The 24,380-nt window shown below is 37.0% G+C and overlaps 2 protein-coding genes and 2 long non-coding RNA genes across 17 annotated transcripts; 2 read left to right on the plus strand and 2 right to left on the minus strand.

Annotated features, from left to right (window-relative positions):
• The first annotated feature begins 2,664 nt into the window (after positions 1 to 2,664).
• On the plus strand, positions 2,665 to 4,118 carry LOC111198625 (PHD finger protein ALFIN-LIKE 3). Its single transcript, XM_022687395.2, has 5 exons — positions 2,665 to 2,892; positions 3,004 to 3,036; positions 3,112 to 3,340; positions 3,411 to 3,546; positions 3,671 to 4,118. The coding sequence occupies exons 1-5, from the start codon at positions 2,793 to 2,795 to the stop codon at positions 3,935 to 3,937; spliced, it is 765 nt and encodes a 254-aa protein (XP_022543116.1). The 5' UTR covers positions 2,665 to 2,792; the 3' UTR covers positions 3,938 to 4,118.
• Positions 4,119 to 6,554: 2,436 nt separating this feature from the next.
• Positions 6,555 to 11,382, minus strand: LOC111198624 (protein ENHANCER OF LHP1 1). The gene is made up of 12 exons (XM_022687394.2): positions 11,005 to 11,382; positions 9,864 to 10,939; positions 9,563 to 9,739; positions 9,360 to 9,473; positions 8,852 to 8,956; positions 8,391 to 8,525; positions 8,253 to 8,308; positions 8,055 to 8,157; positions 7,843 to 7,959; positions 7,521 to 7,647; positions 7,262 to 7,392; positions 6,555 to 7,146 (listed from the first exon to the last, which is right to left on the minus strand). Exons 1-12 carry the CDS (start codon positions 11,282 to 11,284, stop codon positions 6,763 to 6,765), a joined length of 2,805 nt encoding a protein of 934 aa, XP_022543115.2. The 5' UTR covers positions 11,285 to 11,382; the 3' UTR covers positions 6,555 to 6,762.
• Positions 11,383 to 11,548: 166 nt separating this feature from the next.
• Positions 11,549 to 15,096, plus strand: LOC111198623. 3 transcript variants are annotated; one of them, XR_002652701.2, is made up of 3 exons: positions 13,388 to 14,163; positions 14,267 to 14,417; positions 14,687 to 15,096. It is a non-coding gene; the product is annotated as an uncharacterized LOC111198623 (long non-coding RNA). The 3 variants fall into 3 exon arrangements; XR_002652702.2 differs by having other exon boundaries at positions 13,389 to 14,163; positions 14,312 to 14,417; XR_002652700.2 differs by having other exon boundaries at positions 11,549 to 14,417.
• A 1,330-nt stretch (positions 15,097 to 16,426) lies between these two features.
• Positions 16,427 to 21,322, minus strand: LOC111202237. Of its 12 annotated transcripts, none has more exons than XR_007314329.1 (12): positions 20,835 to 21,322; positions 20,613 to 20,724; positions 20,468 to 20,541; positions 20,255 to 20,302; positions 19,935 to 20,183; positions 19,472 to 19,687; positions 18,734 to 19,334; positions 17,919 to 18,639; positions 17,626 to 17,695; positions 17,496 to 17,529; positions 17,269 to 17,437; positions 16,427 to 17,189 (listed from the first exon to the last, which is right to left on the minus strand). It is a non-coding gene; the product is annotated as an uncharacterized LOC111202237 (long non-coding RNA). The 12 variants fall into 12 exon arrangements; XR_007314333.1 differs by having other exon boundaries at positions 17,919 to 18,316; positions 18,412 to 18,639; positions 19,935 to 20,191; positions 20,468 to 20,724; positions 20,835 to 21,319; XR_007314331.1 differs by having other exon boundaries at positions 16,427 to 16,683; positions 17,100 to 17,189; positions 19,935 to 20,191; positions 20,468 to 20,724; positions 20,835 to 21,319.
• Positions 21,323 to 24,380: the final 3,058 nt, after the last annotated feature.

A 24,380-nucleotide genomic window follows, 5' to 3' on the forward strand; every position in this document is an offset into this window, starting at 1 on the left:
CGTGACCTTACGAGGAAATAACGATGCTTTTCTTTTTCCACGTACTTTCCTCGCAAAATCAACGTACTTTTACGAGGATTGTTTTTCCTCGTTAATTTTCCTCGTTAAACTTCTGTTTTCTTGTAGTGTGTTGCAGTCTGCCATATAAGATGGTGCATCTTTTGAGGAGCATTAATTTTACGAGTAAAGACTTGAAGCTTAATGATAATAGACTCTAAGTATACAATATCAGGTTCTCGATTTAGGACATTCCTTTCTACCTGATATTCCGACTTGACAGTGTACAGACCACTCTTCATATAGCTCAACAAAAAAAATATTGATGGGTGGTTTAGCTTATGGACAAGCTCCGAGTAAGCGGTATGTCTTCCGATACAACTTAACTCTTAAGTACTTTCACATTCCCTTCCTTAGGATTATCTTGAAAAAATCAATAATTATAATCTCAAGTGGACTACCGGAATGTTAGGCCATGCCAACCTCAAAGGAATTGTCAGAATCTAAGGAGCATGCCAAGCTCTAACCTCATAACCAAATGCACTTTCTGTCCAACGTAAATAATGGCTTCAAAGCTAAAAGACTTGTCCATACATAAGAAGCATTATCTAGAGAACTTAACCACAAAGGCAAGCTAAGTTTGTGATACTTGCCACACATCACTCACGCAAGCAAAGAGTCAGAAATTGTACTAGTCTCCATAATTGTTTTGCCAACAACGCTAGATTAAATTCGTGGATCATAAGAGAACCAAGACCAGGTTCATCTTTTGGAATGCAAAGTTTCTACCATTTTCCCATATAACACTTTTTGGTGGATTTTAACTCCATCAGAATCGTGGCTCTTGCATTCACAAATTTCTAAGGGAAGCAAAACCTAGACGTAATATAGTTAAGAAAAGCTAGTGTAATAGAGTTAATAAGAACCTCATTTCCTCCTTTTAACAATCATCTTGCCAACCACCCATCAACTCTATGTTGTAATATGTTCTATAAGAAGGCAAAATGTTTGCATTTTTTACCACTAATACCTTATGGTATTCCCAGTATGAGCCCATTCCACCTTAATTTTGAATCTCTAAATCATCTTTGATTGTTTACTTCACATTCCCAAGGACTCTCTTACCAAAGAGTAGAGATGACTTATCAAATTTGATGCACTGCTCCGAGACTTTTCCATATATCCCTAACTGCTTTCATAAATAATGGTGATGATTGGTTCGACTGTGGCTTTAAAATTTTAGTTGTAGATGTTTAGCTGTAGATAAATCGGTTGTCACTGTAAAGTTGTTACTGTAGACTTTTTCTGCAGAGACTTTTGTTGTAGTTAAATTTGTTGTAGCTGTAAGTTATAGGCTGTAGATATTTTAAAATAAAATATATGAAATATGTGTTGTATATATAAAAATATTATTTTATATGAATTAAAATAATTTATATTAATATTTTTTTTATAAAGTATCAAAATTTATTGTAATTTAAAATGTGATAAGTAAGTAATATTTATATTATTTAAATATCTTAATAATTAAAAAACACTCAAATCCAAAATTAAAATATTTATAAAAGTTTTTTTTATGATTATATAATTTATTTGATATTATAGATATTTTTTAAAAAATATTTACAGATTCTATAGCCTATAAAAAGATGATGTAGCATTTTTGCCTAAAATACATAAGAAAAAATTTTGCTTTATTTTTTTTTGTTGTAGCTTTAAAAATAAAGCTAAAGCATGATTGGTAAAACTAAATAAAAACTTCATGTAGACTTTAATTTTTAAAAGTAAAGCTACAACATGATTGGTAAAATTTAGTGATTTAAAAATAAATAAAGCTAAAGTATGGAGATAAAACCCAACCAATCACCCCCAATATCATCACATTTATGGACTTCGTGAAGGGACCCAACCCATTTTCGTACTATTGGGACGACTCTTTACTCCCTTGATCAGACTTAGGCCATTTTCCAAGTTTTCTATACTTTAGCGTTTAGTTCACTTTAAGAGGCGGCTTATTCTGATGTGTAGTTAGCTCGTTTTGGACGGGCAAAATTACAATAGGGTATCGTTTGGGTAGCATAGAATCTATCTATGTGATCGTAGGTGATATTAGTTGACTCTATTGTATGTTTGGTTTAATCTGTGTATATGTAACAATCATGTATTATCCACTTGGTTAATGAAAGTTGTGAAGGAACCAAAATATGTATATATATAAATTCCCTTCGATAACCTTTTTTAAGTTTTTGTCACAAAAATAGCTTTCAATAAAGAAAATGACCAAAATAAGTTTTATTGAAGGATAAAAATGTATTTTTACCTTACGGTTAACTGATCTAAATTTAAGGTTTAGAGTTAAGGGGTGAAGTTTTGGGGATAGAGTTTCCAATTAAAAATAATAAAAAATAAATATTAAAATTTTCAAAATAAAAAAAAAAAGTTATTTTGGTTATTATCTTTTTTTAGAGTTGTTTTGTGACAAAAACTTAAAAAAAAAATCTATTTGAGAGAATTGTCCAAATATATGGATGGGTCTAGTTGAGGTTTGTTTTCATTTAACACCCCTCCCCACCAAATAAAAATATCCATTGTCCAATAATTAATTAACGAGCCTGGGCTTTTCGGTTTGTACCTACGATCCGACCCGAACCCAACTTTGACCAAAAGCAAAAACTGACTCCAGACTTTTTGTCAATAAGAAAGAAGATCGGGTCTGGTCTGAGCACAGTCCACGGCGTCTTCTCGATTTAATTTTTTAAAAAGGATCCAAACCACAGAGAGAGAGATAGCTAGCTATGGAAGGAGGAGCTGGTCTTTACAATCCTCGCACCGTCGAAGAAGTTTTCAGAGATTTCAAAGGCCGTAGAGCCGCCATTGTCAAAGCTCTCACCTCCGGTATTCGCAATTTTATCTCATTTTTTTTTGTATTTATAATTTCATCTCCGATCTAATTGATTTTCATTTTTTGTTTTCTTTTTCATTTTTTGTTTTCTTTTTCTTTTGCAGATGTTGGAGAGTTTTACCAGCAATGCGACCCAGGTTAGGGTTTCTCTTTCGCTCGATTTTCTTCCCAATCCTTACTCTTATAATTATTTGTTTTTCTATGATAATCAGAGAAAGAGAATCTTTGCTTGTATGGGTTACCAAACGAACAATGGGAAGTTAACTTACCAGCTGAAGAGGTGCCTCCAGAGCTTCCAGAGCCAGCTTTAGGCATTAACTTTGCAAGAGATGGGCTTTCTGAGAAGGAATGGCTTTCTCTTGTTGCTATCCACAGCGACACTTGGTTGCTCTCCGTCTCTTTTTACTTCGGGTCCAGATTCGCTTTCGACAAAGCTGATAGGTAGATGGTTTCATGATTTTAAACACATGTCTGTTTTATATTGCTAACTTGTATGGCTTGTCTAATTCAGGAAACGCTTGTTTGATATGATCAATGGGGTTCCTACCATTTTTGAAGTAGTCACTGGAAATATGAAAAAGCAAACAAAGGAAAAGTCCTCTGCTGCAAATCGATATGGCAATCTATCCAAGTCTGATTCGAAAGTGGTAAAGACTATTTACCTGAAACCCAACTTAAAGTTTTACATTGTTGGTTGGATTAGTTTTGAGTTTCTTCTTAGGTTTTCAGCTGTAGGTTAATATATAATATATTGTTTGTCTCGGAATGCAGAGATCTTCGGATGGCAAAAACTCAAAGGCCGTGCAGGCAAGCAATGAGGAAGATGGATCAGAGGAAGAGGATGAGGATGAACACGGGGAAACCCTCTGTGGTGCCTGTGGAGACGGTGATGGTACTGGTACTGATGATTTCTGGATCTGCTGTGACGTTTGCGAGGTATGGTTCCATGGGAAGTGTGTGAAGATAACTCCAGCTAGAGCTGAGCATATCAAACAGTACAAGTGCCCTGCATGTAGCAACAAAAGAGCACGACCTTAAATGTTCTATTGTAGAGAGTAGCCTGTAGTAAGAAACTCTTACTACCCTCATCTTTATTTGGCTAGTCTTAGCTCTTTATCCACCATAACAACTTAGCCCTATTTCTCATTTGAATTGCTGTATAATTGGTTTGTTTGCAGAAACATATTTCTAAGTCCATTAATCAAACTCTTCATATGCATCTAGCTTTAAAACCATCAGGACAAACAGTTTTGAACACCTGTATTCTGATCTTAAATTGTCTATGGTCTGAAAAATATATGTTGTGCAGACAATTTAAACATAAGCTAAAACGATTATGTATTCAGAACTGCAGAACAAGTACCTAGGTTATCAACTTCTTTTCTACCAATACATTCATCTTGTGTTTGCCGGTAACTGCAAGAGGCTTGCAAGTTCCAGCTCATAATCCTCATGCCTATCCGAAACAATAACACTACTTCCAGTGTATAAAACTTGTACTGTTTGCCTCCTTACCATCTCCCGTAAATGATCCATCTGTAATAGTCTAAACAACAAAAGATCAAACTTGTGGAACCCTAGTGTGGGATTAGAACCCGCAATCAACAATATAATAGAATAAAAGTTAGGTTTATGAATTCGGTCTGAGAGAGTGTATGTGAGTAGAATTTTAATATAGTTTGATCAAACTGGACTTTAATATTGACAATAAATATGACGAATACAAAAGTATAATATCAAAGATAATATGACTCGAAGAGCGTATTCTAAGTAGAACAAGTCGGAAATCATATGTAAATGCCCACCCTCTTTCTCTTTCTATAGGATCTGCTCATGATTTCCCTCTAAGAGACTTCTCTCTCTCTCTCTCTCTCTCTCTCTCTCTCTCTCTCTCTCTCTCTCTCTCCTCTTTTGGCAGATAGAGCAATACTTCGATAATCTCAACATGGTGGATGAGCATGCAAAGGTGAAGGCCATGACGTCTTACTTGGGGGACACGGCGATGTGGTGGCGGAAGAAGCATACCATCATCGAACGGGAAACTTTCCGAATTGATACTTGGAAGGATTTGAAGGAGTTTTGTGACAATTTCATCCAAAGAATGGTGTATATGGAGCCCGTTTGAAGTTGAGGGAACTTAGAGAGCAATGTACAATTTGTTACTATGTAAAGGAGTTCACTACTCTCATGTTTAGATTACAAACATGATAGACGAAGATCTCGTCTAGTACTTTTCTGATGGGTTGCAGTCTTCGGCGAAGCAAGAGTTGCAGCGACAAGAAGTGCAGTCTGTCGATGAAGCTATCGCGGTGGTCGAATCATGGACTGCCTTTTCCACTTCAGGTACTTTCGAGTCCTTTAAGAGGAAGGAGAAGGTTGTGACCAAGGGTAGGGGAGAGACAGGATACTGCCCGACCAACCAAGACAATGTGTACTTAAGAGAGGATGCTTTGTGTGCAATGGCCCACATCCTATGACGGACTGCCCAAAGATGGGGGTCATTGTCCGTAATCATGGAGAATTGTGAGACAGAGACTAAAAAATAAGAACTGAGCAAAATGGGTCGCTACAACTCTTTAACGCTTTAAAGTCTTATCCGGTGGGAAAGCCAACGAGCAATGGGATCATATATATTGAAGCTCAGATCCACCCATAACTTCATGGCGGAAGATGAAGCCTTAAGACTCAGTGTTAAGTGGAGTAGAAGAGATGGTTGGATGAAGTCGGTGAATGCTAAGGCTCAACCCCTCAATGGGATAGCTCGGGGACTGAGATGTGTCTGGGAAAGTTGGAGCGGTACGGTGAATCAGTGTGTTGTTCTTGGTGAATTTCTTGGTTCTTGGATCCATTTTGATATGGCTGATCTTTGATTAGGCTTTTGAGTTAAAGATTTTTTATGGCCTCTCTATAGACAGCGCCAAATAATTGAAGGTAAAACCCGTAATCAAAAATTTAATAAAAACAAAGTAAGGTTTAGGAAAATAATGGGAAAGAGATTTTGTTTTAGTAGATCTCTAAGATAGTTTGCTCGAACTGGATTTTATTATTGACAATGAATATGGTACATACAAATGAATAAAGCCGAAGATGATACAGCTCGAAGGAAGTATTCTATGTATCAAGTGAAACAACTCAGAAATGGTATGTAAAATAATGGTATTTGCTTGTATATTATACACTTCAACTCGTTCCAACTACTCCGCGTATATACCGTGCCTTACTCTGGAGATTTTGTATTGGTTGGTATCCACTTAGTTTGAACTCGCTACCAGCCGTTGGACAGGATTGTTGGTTTCGCCCATGGAAGTTGTCAATACCTTTAGTAAGCCGGATTTATGTGATAAATCTTCCTCACCATCTTTAGTGTCATTAGTGATAAAGTTGATAAATCTTACTGACACACTAAGAAAAATGTTCTGTACTGAACAATAGATTGATAAAAATAAACAAGGCTTTTCTGCACAGAAACAGATCAACTTCAAGGAAGCTGCACCTTTTCTTGGGCCATTATCTGTTGATTATCCAGAAAAGGGATTAACATTCTGCTGGGTTTACCGGAAAAGAAAGGAATGAAATTCTAATAAAAGCAGAAACCAGTCTTGCTCAAAAGAAAAAAAAAAGCAGAAAGAAGTCTCTGTGTTGGGGTTTAAGAGCATGAGCTGAAAACTTTCAAGGTCATAGAGATACCAACATCATCGAACTGGACAACAAAGTTAAGTTTGGGAAAACCCATGAAGAAACTCACATACATGCTGACAGAGAAATAGATTTGAAAGTCATTTCTAACTGAACACAGAGAGTTTGGCAGAAAGTGACGTAGAGGCTGACGGTGCCAAACCAGAATCAAAAACATCCAAAACTCATTAAACAATTGATTTCAGGAACGGGTTTGAAGAAGGTCGTGCGTCTTGTTGATTCGCTTCCTTTCTCAGTCCCTTGTCTTCACTACTAACACTGTTCACAGGATTCTTCATCAAGTTCAATTTATTTACCTCTCGTTTCTTCACATCGTCAGTTTCGTCTCTCTTTATTTGTTCTTTTCCCAGGTTGAGACCTTCTGAAACTTTTGCTTTCCTAACAAGTGTAGTAGCAGACGGTTTAGGTGCAGAAGCTTTCAGAACTGCCTCTGTGTTTTCGCTTGTCTGAACCAGAGCCGAAGAATTCTGGACCTTGGATTTAACCACTTCTCTGCTTGGATTTTGCGGATGATTTTCGGTAGCCTCGTTAGCTTCTTCGAGCAACTTTTCCTGTTAGTGAAAAACCATAAGTTAGCATCATGAGAATGAGAATCGGTGGTTGAACTTTCTTTCTTTCTTTTGTGCAGAATATAAGAATTGCTAAAAGGTCTTTGCAAAGGAGTACCTCGAGTATGCTACAGAATTTCTCTGCCAAGAATGGAAGCTTGAGTTTGGTAACCAGTGTTATTGCGGCTCTCATCGATTTTTCTAGAGAGAGTAACCTCATAAGTTCACCAGCCCTTACAAACTTGTCACCTAAAAGAAAGTAAAGAAAATTGTTGTCAAAATCTGGAAAATAACTTCACATAGAATTCGACATGTTCTAAGTATGTAAGCGCTCACAAACGCGTGTACGAACAACAAATGTAAAATAATTGACTTACGGCTACAACACGAGCTGATGAGCCTTAGTATGCATCTATCTTGAGAAACTTCCAGGTCGAAAGCCTCATCTTCAAGTGCTGTCGTGTCCACCTCGGCAAAAGCCATATCGTCCACCCTTCTTTGAGTCTGGGATCAGGAGGAAAAGATATATTAGAATTGCTTGAAAATATACGCAGATTTCTCCTCCCTGTTTGTTACCTAAAAAACTTTGACAGTTTCACTCACACATTCCTGACGCGAACAACTCAGATAAAACTTCTTACGAAAATGAAGGGAGACATAATAGCAATTATAAATGGTGTAACAAGGAGAGAGGAAAACCTCGTATAAACGCAGCTGCTTTAGAATGAACTCATTTTCTAGAGATGCTGCTCCTAAATCTGAAGATGCAAGCGGGAGGGAGAGGTCCAGAATACTAAGGATTGGTTTTGGTGTCACCTGAAATGGAAGGCAGAAGAGTGGTGAGGCATCCTATCCTTTTGCAGATACAGTAAACACCATACCATAGTCTCGGCAACTATAATATATATTACCTGTGGGAAACGTTCTGGGTGTTTACAAGCTATACAGTATAAACTGGTCGTATTCAAACCAACCACCCAGTAGTTTTCTTCCTGTTTCTTCACTTTGGTGGTACTGAAAATGACAATGAATTCAGTAACGTACAAATACCATTTGAGAAAAGATAATAAGGAACTTGTCAGAAATTGTAGATAGCTACGTTAACAAACCTGAAGACCGGGATCCACGAGCCACCATATTGACTAGTAAAAACCCTCAGTACACCCTGCAATAAAAATGTTGTTGTTGTAATCCATATTTTATGAAATGAATACCAAAAACATAGCAAATGAGTCAGCCAAACTAACCTCAGAATCAAATGAGCTGAAAGAACCTTCTTCACTGAATCCTATCCATGTTAAATGTGAGCCAGGGGTTAAGGCAACACGGCCGTTCAACTGTTGAGTCATTTTGCTTATGTTCAAGACTCTAAATTCCATCACCTGCATATTGTAAACACAAGAATTAGCGGATGTACCGTACATAACAACCTGGGCGTATGTTTGTTTGTCATATTTGTAGATAAATGAAATGTCCATCAAATAATTATTTTTTCCTTTTTTGGTCAAAGTTCAAAGTTCTTTTAAAAATAGAAGTTTCATGTAATGAAACCACATCAAAAAGATAGATCTTAAGAAGTTGGATCAGTATTCAAAAAACATGAATGAAAATGTTCTCTCACACTATTTAATCTTTAAATGGATATCAAGTGACTCCAGGGTTAATCCATAAGGAAAATAAAACAAGAAAAAAAGAAAACTATGCCTACCTGTTCATTTGAAGGAAGACAGTCTGAAACATGAGTTACCACAGCAAGTTGATCTCTACATCCTGTTGCAGTGACAACTGGGCCACTAAGGGAGATAACATGTTTCTGCAGGAAATGACATGTTCTTATCAGATCACAAAAATCAAAGTATTTCACTAGTGAGGTACACATTACACACTAGCACCCCCTAATTTGGTTAGAAACTGTGGAAGTCGATAAATACACTAAATCAGTCATTCCCTAGCACTCGGTTCAAGTTAGTTTTTCGAGAACTGCAGATTCTCATTGTAACTACAGGATGAAACAAACATTCAACTACATAACCTTTTCATCTGACAATACAGTATACACCAGTAAGAGACAAACAGGGAACATAACACAACAGCAAGTTCAGTAGAGAAAAACGATTTACAACACTTTAGGGTAAACAACGATCAATCAGTTGCGTAGACTATCAGCTTACGTCAATGGTGACACATGATAAACAATCGAAAGCAAAAGAAGAGACCTGTAAACCACCCTCGCTAAATATGTGAAGCAAATTGAGGCTTGTAATCGCAGCTACCCAACCAGAACCGTTAGCGACAACCTTCACCTCTTCACCTTCAAACCTCATTGTCCACTTCATGTTTTCAATAAAAAAAAAAAGCAAGTCAATTATTTTCTATGCTGGTCTGTAAGTTGGGATGAATTAAGTGTAAGGATTCTAACCTCACTATTACTGGCCCAGCTTCTGAATGGTCGATACATAAGAACACTCATGTTCTTTTCTCCCTTGCTCGGGTTTGCAAAGACACATCCACTTTCATTTATTGATGCCATAGTGAAGCCATAGATGTCGATCATTGATGAAACTCGTGGACCTCTTCCAGTATCATGAAAATCTGTCTGCATTTAGAGTGACAAGAAGAAAAACATCCAGAAATTACACACAAGAATCTTTTCTTTATGGAGAACTTATATAAGGAAGACATTAGAAATTAGAAGCATGACAAAGGTAAGCCTCAAGCACCTCAATACGGTAGTTTCCCTCGTGTTCAATTGTAGTTATGCATCCCAACATATTGTAACACAAGAATGTCCTCTTTCCTTGTTCCGGGGGTGTTGCACCCGGTTGAAAAGGTTTTTGCATTTTGAAGTTGGTTGATCGGGCAATGCTTCTGGGAAGCCCACTTCTCACACCGTGTGATTTCTTCCTGTAGCCAGGTATGCTGCTACCATCATCATAAAATTCCTCATCTAGATCAACATCATCATCAATGACGGTTTTTCTCCTGATTCTTTTCCTGCTAGGCTGATGAGATTCTCCATCATCATCATCATTTAAACTTGGAGATAGTTCTTCCTCCATTTCCTCATCAAAAGTAAGAATCTCATTCCTCCTCTTTGGTAGTATGTCTGGAATGCCAACAGTAGGAGCAACCATTGATGATGGAACCAAAGACTCCCAAATTCCATATTTACCCCTGACATCAATCACAGACAAAGCATTAGAATTTGGTTTCCAGGCCATACAACATATCCTCTCCTCGAACTTCTGCCTGTCTATGTCTTGTTTCTTATCAAGATCCCAGAGAAGCACTTGTTTATCCAAACCAGAAGTAGCTATATACTTGCCATTAGGAGCCCACGTTATGTAGCATATAGACTGGAGGTGGTCTCCTCTCAGGGCAAAAAGCTTCTCCCCGGTGAATCTATCATACATCACCACGTCGTTTCTCAAACCAGGCACGGCGAGGATCCGACCATCAGGGCTCCATCTAAGGATATTCACAACGGAAGTGCTGAAACCAGTGTCGGGAGCAACAGACTTAAGGGTGTAGGAAACGATTCCACTCTGGAGTTCCCAGCATAGAACAGTCCCGTTTGAGTCAAGCGAAGCCAAGAGCTCACCATTAGGGTTGAAATCTAAGCCAGTCACAGGTCCTTTATGCCCTTTTAGAACTCGAACAATGGAGCCGTCAACGGTGTTGATGAGTTTGATCCCTTCGTCGTCTCCAGCAGCTGCCAATAAACTCCCTGAGCCATTAAAGGCAAGCACCCGAATCGGAAGCGTGAATCTGGTTATGTTTGTCTGAAATTCTCCACCTGATTTTAAAAGGGAGCTTGTTAGATGAACTAACTAACCAAAGAAACAATAGCTAAGAAATTACTTGGGAATTTGTAGAGCTTAACGCAATGATCTATAGATCCAGAGGCGAGGAAGGAAGAGTCATGGCTAAGAGCCAAGGCGGTGACGCCGTCTTGGTGATGGCGGAGAATCGTCGGGGGCGAAGAGGAAGGCGAGCGTCCATCGTGGACGGAGATGGATGGATCCGAAGAAGATGAAGTGACAAAGTGTTGCGCTTTCTGGTCCCAGAGAATAGAGCAAAACGCGGCGCCGCTTCCGCCGACTTTATGGGCTTCACGGAGTTTAAGCGTTCGTGACTTCATCGCATTTGTCGCCTCTGCCTCCTGTTGCTGTTGCTGTTAGGGTTTTACTTTTTTTATCCCTCTTTGGTTCCCATTCGGCGCGAATTTGAGTGTGTGATGCCCGGGAATTATATTTCCCCCTTTTCACACTTTTTTTTTTTGGATAAATTAAAATTTATTATCATTCCAGAACAAACCTAGGGTTGGACAATTGGGATCTTAATCGGATTTAGGTTCATGTGCATTCGAGTTCCGGATTTTTGGATTCATGAATTTCAGTCTCTTTGGATTTAGATTCAGTTTGCGTTTAGTAGAGTTTAGTTCGGATTTAGTTACATGTATTGTAAAACTATTTTCAATTGTTCTATAATACTAGAGATTTTTCTAGACTATGCCCTGATTTGTTCATATATATATATTTATATAATTTTTTTATTTTAGAGTTTATATTATATTTTTTATACTTAGATAATAAATTATTAGACAGAATTATTCTTTTGTGTTGTTTTTGGTGACTACAAATTGTATATTATTCAAATTCACATCTTTCTTTTCAAAATATAAAAAATACATATAAGCTAGTAAACAAATTTAGAAAAAGTAAATTGAATCTTAGTTAAAGTTTTGTTATTCTTTTCTCTTTTACTTGAGTTTTTATGAAAATATGGTTAAATTAGTGTATAGTTCAAACTTTGTTTGAACGTTAAAATCAATCAATATGCATTTTAAAAATAATTTATATGAATTTGTTCTTATGTGTGTATGGCAATGAGGAAATGAAGAGCTATTGAAATCTAAAACTGATGTACATTAAAAGAATCCTCAAATCATGTCAAAACTGTTGTTTCCATGTAGCAAAACGAATTCGAAATTAAGATTAAGAAAATATAATAATGTTCCATTAGATTCCATGTTTTTCCCTCATTTCATGAGTTTGTTAGATGCCATAACATGTTTATAGGACTAACGAACTCAAACCTTTAAAAGAAACGCTTTTAAAACTTATTCGTATGGAAATATGATACAAATTTTCAAAAGAAAAAAATTAATAAATATAAGTTAATAACTAATCTATATATACTATAATAAAAGGGATATATGAGCTCCATTGAGCCTATCCACGTCAGACTAAAAAATCAACCAATGAAAAACTTGGTTTTTGCCATGTCACACCTAGGGATGTCAATTGGACGGACTGGGTGGATTTGGGCGTGTTCAGATGGGCTTATTTTTTTATGGACATTTTTGGTCGAGCCCAAATAGCACCATGTCCAAATAGGACCATGTTCAAATAGGACCATGACCAGATGGACTGTCCATGGAATCCAGATGTCCGTTTAATGTAAAATGTCTAATTTTTAAACTTAAAAATGTACAGATTAGAAATGTCATATATATATAACATCTTAAACTTACTTAAATTTCATGTTTTACAAAAGATACTTAAATTTAAATTTCATGTTTCACAAAAGATAATTAAAGTCTTAAACTTTCTTCTTCTCCTCCTCGCAAACCCATCAACCTAAAAACAATCAAATCGCAAAGAGAAGAGAGTCGAGATGAAGCGATCTGAAGCGAATCGAAGACAAAGTGAGAGACGGAGAGGAGAGTCGAGATGGAGAGACACAAGCAATCAAATCGCAAAGAGAAGAGAGTCGCGATGAAGCGATCTGAAGCGATTCGAAGACAAAGTGAGAGTTGGAGAGGAGAGTCGAGATGGAGAGACACAGCTCGAGAGATGAAAAGACGAGGCGGAGAGACACTTCTCGAGAGATGGAGAGACGAGGCGGAGAGGCAAGTCAAGACTCGAGAGACAGATTGTAAATTTGTGATTTCAGATTTTTTTTCCCCAAATATTAACCCTAGATATTTTTAAAATTATGGGCGTATTTGGGCGGCCCATATCCATCTGGTTTTGTCCATTGGACTTTGGGCGTATCTGGACATAGTCCATTTGGACAAAAAATATTTCGGGCAGATTTGGGCGTGACCATATTAGTCCATATCGATTTGGACATGGACCGCCCATGGACAATGTGCCCAATTGACATCCCTAGTCACACCGTTTTAGGCAGTGTTGGATTGGTTTCGTTTTTGATCCGCGAAATGAATTATTTGGCCCAAAAGCCCAGTCCAAGAGAAACCTAGAACGTGAGGCTGGGTCGTGGGAAAGAAAGAAAATGGAAACAAAAGCTTCCCTCCGGTGAATACTGGGTGCTTTCCAGACGAGATCCCTGAGCTAACGGAGCCAAAGGTGTCCAAGCCCAGCCTGTCGCCGTTCACCGTCAAGGATATAGCTCCCCCAAAGCTGCCCCGCGGCCACAATCGTCAGTCTCCGAAGATTAACCGACACCAAACCCTAACTACCGCCGCCGCTCGAGACCTTCGTCGTAACAGGAGTCTGAGCCTCAACGTACTTCACTCCATTCACGGCGGTGAGGAGAGGGACTCGAACCAGCGAGAAACAAATCGCAAGAGAACCGCCATCCCTTTTGACAGATCCACCGACACCAAGAATTCTAGCATCTATCGGCGATAAGCTTCCCTCCCTGATGGCTTACAAGCGTTTAACGGCAGTCTCTCCGCCGTCCTCAAAGCCGAGATCGAAACGATGAACCACCAGAGAGAAGAAACTTTCCTCGGGTCTTTCACTCCACAGACCTTCCCATTTCGACAAGAGGGAGATGAAATACTACCAAGACACACCGGATCTGTACTGTACCGTTGTTAAGCGCAGGATTCCGACGGGTAGGAGGCTACATCAGCTCCGGCGAAGACGCTTTACGCCGCTGAGACTCCAAACCTTAGAAACGCGAAAGAGAAAGTTGAGAGAGTTTGTGAGTGGGCGCGTGTAAATCAGTCGATATGCTTCTTCTTGACTCAAAGGTCTCTGGCGATTTGTAAGTAAGGATGGGATTAATAATTTGAATATTATGTTATGTGCTTCGTTACAATTTTATGTCATGTATACATTCAATTGTCGTTGCGTTTGAATTTTTGCAGTTCAAAATAAATTATTTGCTCTTATTCTTTCTATGGATTTTGAAGATTGGACATTAGAGTGTTCAGTGCACAAGCAGCTGAAACATGGAGGATTGTGACTTTGAAGAAGTTTAGGTTCGACAATTTAGAGCCAGCGAGTGTTAAGTCCATGGTAAGAGAGATGATGATTATTAACTTTATCTCCACAGTCACTCACTGTTGCACTTTATGCATGATCTGATTTTGATCTGTTCTTCATAAACAAACCAGAGATGCTAACAACCAGGTCCTAAATTTATGTTTATGTTTTGAATAGATTATAAAGTTTACATATGTTTGTCTAACTTATATATCCAACCCCTTGAACTATATTAATTTAGGGTGAATATGATTTGTCCGTCTTCTTTTAACTAATTAACGTTGTATGTACATATTTTTCAGGTTTTTGAATATACGATGAACTCAAAAATTGAAACATGAGATTAAGAAGATCTCGGATGATTAGAAGATGTGGGCTAGCTGTGAAAGTTAAGCCGAAGCGGTGGAATATCTGAAACCATGAGGGGTAGAAATCTCTCACCCGAGGTCTTGCGACGGAGAAAGCGAACTTTACTCCGGTAACCATCAAGGAAAAAGGTTCTGCATGTATTCTTAAAGTAATCATTGAGTAACCAAATGTAGAAAAGTTGCTCAATATACTCTTAATAAAAAGCATCGTACTTGCTATGTGGTTAGAGAAGTAATGAAGTGTAGACAGTTCAAAGGGAAGATAGTTTATGACTCTTCTGCAACTATATGTCTACGTAAGAATTCATCTTAATGAAAATAATATCTCTCAATTGTTCATTACATATTTTGCTCTTATGGCCATGGACTTATAGATTGAAGATCCAGTCTTTTTTCTTTGGCAATGATCTATAATTTATAATATTTCCATAGCTCTGTAGCGCATATAGTAACTTTTATTATATGAGCTAGGTATGAGCGATGTGCAAGTATCTGAGGACAATTTTAGCGGCTTTTTTGCACCTAGACATCAGGAATCACCAGTCTTCCTATTAAAGAACTCTTAACATTAAGTCGTAAACCATAACACCAGATATGCCATGGAAGGCAACGGGTGATAACAGAAAATAATTTAAAGTTTTCGCAATCATTTGTTCATGTTTCCAATATACAAGAGTTGAGGAAGAAGCTGCATGAAATATACAATGTTCTTAACAATAAACTACAATACAAAGACGAAAACATACGAAGCCTTATAAATAAATAAAAATATGAAAAATCATTTTAATATAAATATGAAAAAAAATCATTTATAAAATCGTTTTTACCCAAAAAGACGTGTTATTCTACCATTCTCTTTGTCAAAAAAACTCCCAAACAATGTAAGGACAAAGCATTACTTGCTAAACTTTTTTTTTGATATATTACAGATTTGGGAGAATTATGTTAAAGGACAAGAAGTATCAAACGGAAGTACAACTGTCGCAACCAGAAAAAAATGAGACCTTTGTGAATATCTCTTCATCATCAATATGTATGTAGAATAATTTTAATATTATTTTTTACTCTTGAGTTATATATAAATAAGTTAGAAATAAACTTATTTATTAACAAAATTATATAATGTATGTGTATAGAAAGCTAAGTTACAAAATGTGAAAGATCATATGTCATTTAATAACATTTTAAATATAATAACATTTAAATTATTCAGTCATATACTTTTTAAATAGTAGTAACTAATATTATTTTCCATTATGTTACCCAACTATAAAATAATGGTATTTTATAATGATTTAATTCTTCACCTTTGCATTATTTAAAGTAATTTTTAAAATAATACAATTTATAATAATAAAATACTAAGAAATACAAACAATAATTTGAATGCTAAGATCTCACGGAGCAATGTAAAACTTCATGCTAACAAACATTTTAAAATTGTATAACCATTTCAATTATATACAAAAAAAATAGTTCTAAATGCTTACACAAATTTATGATCTATAAGAAGAATAAAAAATAATTTTAAGTTGAACTCAGACACATACAAGGGTGAGACTAAAATGTATTTTCATAAAATTTAAAATCACAACAGAAAGAGAAAATAATAATAAAAATAATACAATGTCTCAAAATATTTAACAGCAAAAAAAAAAACATATCAAAAATATAAAAAAAACAAAACACTAAATTAAATAAATATAATTTCGTGCGAAGATTGATTCATTCGAAACACATTTCCAATGAAAATATACAATAATATATTATTATATATCACATGTAAAGTATATTCCGCGCGTAGTGCGGACCAGTCCTAGTAAGCATAATGTCGACAATTATAAGTCTGCCACTTGATTATGACCCAATGACCTTCTCAAGCAAGTGTAATTCAGGTGCAATTCATACATTTACTGTCCATTGCTATTAATCTGAAGAAACCAAATTTATCAACTATGATTAGATTTTTTCTCACAGTTTTGGACACTCAGGGACTTCGAGTGGATTATATTTGTCTCCCTCCTCAAGTTGGTCCTGGGTCCCGTCTGATAAACGGTAACAAAAGTTACAATGATCACCCGAAAAGACAACCAGATATTCCGCCTTTGCTGTTAACTTGCCCCACAATCAGTGTCTTCAACAACCAGTTGGTAATAAAGATCACTCGAAAGGGCAACCAGATATTCTATTAGTGTGTGAAAAAATTCATATATCCAGATTAGCTAACTGTGGACAATTTCTATTGCTTCTGTTGAGTTTTTCACAATTTTACCAGGGTATGCATGCATGTTATTCAGGAAAATTTACTTTGCAGTAAGATATAATAATACTTACGTTCTTTATTTACCTTGGAGCGGATGCAAGGTGAATTCAAACTTGCAGATTTGGCTTCAAAACTGGATAGGACCATCATTGTATTTTAACAAAGCCACTCCAACTGTAATCAAAGATCGAAGTCAAGCAAGATGACACTAAGAGGCTTTGAAAATGAACAGAGATTAAACTTAATAGCTCACCATATTATCTCCAGTATGCCCTTTCATGACTCTACTCCAATGATCACGTGAATCCAATCCCTCGTCTTGAACTTCACAGCCAAAAGCAGTGAGATAAAACAGTATTCAGCACCATGTAGAACCATAGCTCGAGCTTCCTTGGAAACCGTTGATCCAAACATATAGCAGACTAAGGCATGGCACCAATACTTAACTAATAAATCATAGGGAAATCTTGATTAACTTACCTACTTCAGTTTTTGCAAACTTTGCCTGGACAACCTATTGATAACCATAGAGAAATGCTGAAACATGTTAACCAAATACATGATTAAGTTTAAAAAAAGTTTAATTTGGGAAACTTCTACTCAAAAGTACCTTAAGGTCATCTTGCAATGGTAGGATGGTCCTTGTAAGGCTTGGCTTGCAGAAAAGTCCTTTCATTGTGCTGGACAGAAAAGTCTCTGTGTATTCATGGATGTAAAACAATAAAAAGATTGGAGATACTTGGGTTCATCTTGAATAGAAATCATTTTGTAATACAGGAGAAGACAATATATATCACTACAGAGCATCAAGGCAAGTGATGATAATCTAAATTGAGACACTATAGCAGAGATGTGGCCTTCTGAGAAAACAAAAGCTGAGAAATATTTAAGAGCAAGAATGACCTGAATAAGAACAATGTTGCTTCCTTTGCTTGTGTTTCTCTGCGCATAAACCAAAACCAAACAAAAGCTCCACCACATTCTCTCCATCGTTTGTACCTGGCTCGCTCGCTTTCTCTCAGTTTAAATAAGAAATGTTATCTCGACTTCACAACGGCTAACTGATCTTCTTTGGATCATTCAAAACAAACTCTGTATGTCATCTTGCATCTCTGAAGCACCATATTGGTAAAACGGTCTTTGGCTTCAGCAATCACTTGTGGAGTTATTTTGATCCGTTCTATGAACCAGAAAGGATGGGTATGACCCACTCAAAATCTTTAAGAACGAGATCCCTGCTTGAGTAACCCCTCCATGTTGTTGATGTCGCTATTACTGCCCCAGGTCCTCTCATTCCAAATCTGTAAATGTCTTGGGGACAAACAAATAAAATTAATATTAATATAAAAAACAGTGATAAGAGGCATCAGTGCATCACTAAGACCCAAACATGTACATTTTTCATTTATCTGGACACTGAAAAACACACTGAAATTGACTCTAAGAGGTAGATGGACATGTCATAATTTAGTGGGCTGTATAAAAATTCTTTCATTTCTTTCTCTTGCTCGATTGTCAAGTTGATGTGTTTTCGTCAGCTTCTTTTCAGTTTATGCTACAACCGTAAAGTTCTCCATTTTGTGTTGAAGGCGCAGCCTCAGCTTACTTTAATTCTCCATGACATCTGAGAAAAGCCATATCCATGACAGTGACTAAGTGAGCACAGAAAAGTAGCGTCAATTAGTCATCACTCATCAGATTCAGAGTTTTTGTGTTACCTTTTAAAGTTCAAGTAGAAAGTTGCCTTATGATTCAAAAAGGTAGTGATGATGGAACCAGTTTGGCCTCACACAGACCGAGGACAACATCATGGAAGAACTACCAAGCCCAAAATAATTAATACCACGATAGAACCAAGGTCTCCGATTGTGATACCTCTCGAGTTTGGTGAGATCACCATTCCTGCAAGAGTGTAAACCTCGAACAGAAGATACTACAAAAACAGACTCTCTTTTCCTTAACTCAACAGACACAGCGTCAGTCCGGTGGTTAAATAGAAACCCACATTGTTCCATAACCATAACAAAACAAAGTATCCCTCAGCCATAACCACCGAACCCATTTTCCCACCGCTTTCACATATTTGATAAGTAGTTGTGATTAAATAAAAAGGATGTTTTTTCTTTCTTCAGAGATCCAAGTATAAGAAAGAACAACCATAGTCCGTCTCAATTCTCTCCATGAAAGCTTCGCGCCAAGTATATCCAATGTTGTCTTACTCTAACCAGAGAAAGCAGACGTTTTCGGCCATGCCTCTTGAAATTGTTTCTTCTATGTATTATGTAATACGGCAATTCACGTCCATTGATTCAGAAACCTCTGCAAATATTATGTCTTAGTATGAAGATTGTTGCAATGAACTAAAGAGTATTGATTTTCTTTGCATAGACTAAGTAATTGTGTGACCTTTATTGAGCGAATTATAAGCAGTGAGTCGGAAAGAAATTATAACTTACTTGTGTAGCAGCCGGTCCATTCCCAAGTTCCGTTTCCAACAGCAAATTCCTTTTCTTGTCTCATTCTTACTCTAGCAGCTTTTCTCTATCCAGCTTCACACTTTTCTCTCTCTTGTACCTTTTCTTCTTCTTCTTCTCTTGCGCTTCCTCTCTGCCCCCAATAGCTCCCTCAAAAAACGCTTCTCCTCTTCCTGTCTATGGTCTGTGGAAGCTTAGCTGTCAAACAAAAGAAGCAAGGATGGAATGGAATATTTTAATGGAAAACTACCCGTGAGAAGAAGAATACGGAAAAAATTAACATGAAAGATTTGCATGCAAAGTGGAGCTGTCCCCCGAATTCTCATTTTGAATTTTGGAATTGGTATTCATGGTTTGACCAGAAATAACACAATTTCCTTCAATACATACACTTTTCATTGCCAAACCACCATTTGCAAGAGTATAGGCAGTCACAATTTCATACCTAAGCATCAGCAATATTCTCTGGACTGAATCACACCGACCACAATGGAGCAAAACACTCGGCATTCTCAGAGCTGTGGAGAGCTTCCTGAAGAAATCAACAGTGAGGTAACTGCACTCCATGTCCACCAGCTGCAGTGTTGCGTTCTTACTTCCCTCCCACTTCTTGTTCACTGACTCTATGGCTGTATTTTTCATCGCCGCACTCAGAGTTTGGTATTGGTTCAATCCTTACACATGTTCAAGCCGTCTATAACACTGAGCCAAAGTAAATAAGTCTTAAGATCGTATATATAGTACAAACAGAAGAACAGAACGTACCGTCTCATTCACAGACTTGTGAACCAGATCCATCAAGGTCGCATGAACCTGGTAGTAAAAGAAGCACACAAAGAAAGATGAAAGATGGTTATTGCGTGTTTTGTTTTGTTTCTGATTCACTTTATATTGGTTAAGAGTTATAGGAACACAATTACTATAACAACTCATGGTTTAAATTTATAAATATTAGCAGCAAAAGTGGCAAAGACATACACTACATCAACACACTTCTTGAATATTTGGTCGAAAAGTAATAACTTTCCCTGCACCATAACAGTAATCAAACCCTTTTTTTAACAGTAATCAAATCTTAATATCTAAGAATAAAAATTAAAGATAGAAAAATACACAATTTTACCCCAGTTTCAGATGGTAGAGGCTTTCCATGACTACTAAGTTTATATTCCAGCTCTCACATTTTCTGTTAATAATCATATGGACGCCTGGAAAGGTTGGCTTGATCACATGTTCTAGATGTTGTACAAACAACAGAAGATAAATTTACAAACAACAAAGAACGGGAAAAAAATATGAACCAATGCTTTTTCCTCAATGAGTATAAGGTTGTCTGATGACCAACCCGAATTGGTGGATTTGAAAACCAAAGCGGCTTGCACAACGAGGAGAAGGTCAATTTTTGTAAACTCGTTGTGCTATTGACGCAGTAGATTTCGAGTTGTGGGCCATTGTTGCGCTGGACTTTATGGTTTTAGTGCGAAGAATACAACAAAGATTGATTTGGATCATGGAAGAAGAAGTTAAAAAAATATGATACTTGCTCGCCGATAAGGAGAAGCTCAAAGCTTAGTTCTGACTTGGCTGGATACTTTCCGGTACAATTAAGCAGATCTCATGGCCATAGTTTGATCTTCGTTCGAAGAGGTTGTAGATTAGGGTATATGAAGAATCGAGAAAGAGATAATATATGAGCAAAAGAAAAAGGAGGTGAAAAGATACATCTTAAATGAAAGTGTAAACAGAAGAGTCAATTATTCAGAGTAACAGAGATTTGGAGAGAGTGAAAACCATGGCCGTGGATGGGAATCGTCGGGGAGACGATTGAAGAAGATAGCAAAAAAATTTCAAATGGGCCACAAACAATTTTAAAAGTCCATGTCGACAAAAAGAAGTGAACTGGCAAAATAGAGACATATTATTGGCTGATTTTTTTTGAGGACGTGGCAGCCTCACAATACAATATATTGCCCTTTTAGTATTGTGATTTTGAACCAATAAACCGAAAATGCCTTAAACAATAAAGTACATGAAGATAGACTGGGGTTTTTATTGACATTGTTGTGTGTTTGAACTGAACTTGACATTTTATGATATTTTGTGTTTTTGTTCTGTTTTTAATTGTTTAACTATATTTTGATTTGTGCTTTCAAAGCGCAGAATAATAAATTTTCAATGAATCATATTTTCTCTTTACTTAAATTTGGCATGGTATAAAATCTGTAACCCAAAATCCGAACCGAGTACAGAACAAAAAGCGATCCATACTAGGTCCTAAATATAAGAAATACCAGAATGAGTTTTGTAGGATGGACAAAACATATCTAAACCCAAAATTCTATTAGCCGAACAGACAACTTGAAAATCGAAAAACCAAAATAATCCGAAAAACTGATATGAAATGTCCAAATTAATCACAAATACAAATATTTGAAACATAAATATGTACTTCAAATATTCAATTATATATTGATTTTTAAATGATATAATTATTTAATTTTTAATAAGTACATTAAATATCCAATTCTATATAAATAAATATTTATTTCTTACGTTTTTCTTTTAATTTTTGGATTTAATTTCAGATATATCCGAACCAAACCAATATAACCCTTATCCGAACGATATATGGTTATTCTATGGGTTTTAGGATGTGATATAAATTATAATCAAAATCGATATGTTATATCTGAACTTGATCCGTACTTACAAATTACCAAAATGGAACCTAGGATGTGATAAAATTAGAACCAAAAAATAAAATACACAACTCGTATCCCAACGGGTACCTGAACGCTCAAGCCTAATTTAAAGTATATTTTATGTTTTATTAAATAACTTTTATTTTTGATAAATATTTTACATGTTTTCTTAGAATAACCCGTAAAACTATACTAAAAATATCAATAATAACATGCTCCATCATATAATTAAATATTAAGATTTATTTTATCAAATATATAAATATATATAATTTTAATACTCTGTCTGTAAGAATTATATTATTATGTATTTGGTGAGAGGTTTGAAGAATTTGTTTCTTGCATTTGAATTAAATATAGCTGTATATATATAAGAATTAGTATATAATTGATTAGTTACTTAAATTTAGTGTTAAAAAACAATAGACTGTTTATTTAGTTTGTTTATTTTAGGCTAGAGAATATATTGAATAATAATTAAGTTAGATATAAGTAGAAATAATAGGGAAGCTAGTTAAATGTAATGGTCCAACCTAGACTATTTGTAACTAGATAAAAATTGTTTATGTTTTAATAGTATTAATTAGTTGGTTTCATGTGCCATACAAATAGATAAATATTGCCATCAATGTGCTCTCTCTTGCGCTTAACAAAGCCGCTGCTTCAGGTGACATTGGTTACCATCCTACTTGCTCTCAGATAAATCTTACTCACCTGAGCTTTGCGGACGATGTCATGGTCTTCACTGATGGTGAACCTCGCTCCTTGCAAAGTATTTTCTCAGTTCTACACGAATTTGAGCGCTGGTCGGGTCTTGCCATAAGCCCCTCCAAATCGGCCATTTACATGGGAGGAAAGGTTCACCAAGGGTTTATTGATGAGGTGAATCGTCTCAATCTCTCCATTGATACGCTTCCGATACGATATTTGGGTCTTCCACTTACGACCAAATCCATGACTCGTGATGATTATGAGCCTCTTATCGATAAAATCAGATCTAAATTCTTGTCGTGGTCAAGTAGAGCCCTCTCGTATGCTGGACGACTTCAACTGATAAATTCGGTGATTGTAAGTATTACGAACTTCTGGTGCTCTGTTTTCAGGTTACCGAAGCGTTGTCTTGAAACGATTGAAAGCATGTGTAGTGCTTTTCTCTGGTCTGGCTCGCCAAACTCAAGTAGGAAAGCAAAAGTGGCTTGGGCTGAAGTGTGTCTTCCAAAGGAAGAGGCAGGTTTGGGTATTCGACGTCTGGTTGATTCATCAAAGGTATTTGTCTTGAGCCTGATTTGGCGGCTCCTAACAAACTCAGGCTCCCTTTGGGTTGCGTGGACTCGCACAAACCTACTGCACAATCGATGTTTCTGGGATGTCAAGGACACTCAAGCAGGCTCTTGGATATGGCGTAAACTGCTAAAGCTCCGCCACCAAGCAGCTATTCTCCTAAAGTGTGAAATAGGTAACGGGAAGGACACTCTTTTCTGGTTTGATAACTGGCTGAATATGGGAAAATTGATAGATATTGCAGGTGACTCGGGTACCATGATTCTTGGTATTAGCAGATATGCCACAGTCTCCGACGCAGCCTCGTCTGGGCAATGGAACATAAGAAGATGTCGTAGCTGTCACCTACGGGCGATGATAGCTGCCATCAACTCTGTTCCACCCCCGGTAGAGGATGCAGGAGGTGACCGTGTGCTATGGAAACATGGAGATGACAGTTACAAAACTTGGTTCTCATTATCCAAGACATGGGACCAACTTCGAGATCACGGGAATGTTGTGGAGTGGAGTAAAATAATATGGTACTCGGAAGCAATACCACGGTTCTCGTTTATAGCGTGGCTGGCCGTGCGTAATAGACTTTCGACAGGCGATCGGACTCGAGCGTGGGGAGAGGTTCAGGTTTGCAGGCTCTGTGGCGAGCCAGACGAAACCCGAGACCACCTATTCTTTGCGTGCCCGTACTCCTATACTGTTTGGACTGACTTGACAGGCTCTCTTCTGCCTCGGCCAAATCCAGACTGGAGTATTACCATCAACACCCTGCTTTCTCCTCGCCGTAATAAGGTTGATTCCTGCCTGCTTCGGCTGGCTTTTCAAGGATCAATCTACTCACTGTGGAGAGAACGCAATGGTCGGAAACATAACAACTCTTGGAACTCCCCGGCTCAGCTTGTGTGATTACTAGA

This window comes from Brassica napus, chromosome A6 (genome assembly GCF_020379485.1).
Source record: "Brassica napus cultivar Da-Ae chromosome A6, Da-Ae, whole genome shotgun sequence".
In the NCBI taxonomy this organism is placed as follows: Eukaryota; Viridiplantae; Streptophyta; class Magnoliopsida; order Brassicales; family Brassicaceae; genus Brassica; species Brassica napus.

Coding starts and splice junctions, on each gene's coding strand:
- LOC111198625 (XM_022687395.2), top strand. CDS start 2,793: ATGGAAGGAGGAGCTGGTCTTTACAATCCTCGCACCGTCGAAGAAGTT. Junction 2,893..3,003: donor TGTCAAAGCTCTCACCTCCG/GTATTCGCAATT, acceptor TTTCTTTTGCAG/ATGTTGGAGAGTTTTACCAG. Junction 3,341..3,410: donor GCTTTCGACAAAGCTGATAG/GTAGATGGTTTC, acceptor TGTCTAATTCAG/GAAACGCTTGTTTGATATGA.
- LOC111198624 (XM_022687394.2), bottom strand. CDS start 11,284: ATGAAGTCACGAACGCTTAAACTCCGTGAAGCCCATAAAGTCGGCGGA. Junction 9,474..9,562: donor GCTGGGCCAGTAATAGTGAG/GTTAGAATCCTT, acceptor GAAAACATGAAG/TGGACAATGAGGTTTGAAGG. Junction 7,960..8,054: donor ACCCAGAACGTTTCCCACAG/GTAATATATATT, acceptor CTTCCATTTCAG/GTGACACCAAAACCAATCCT.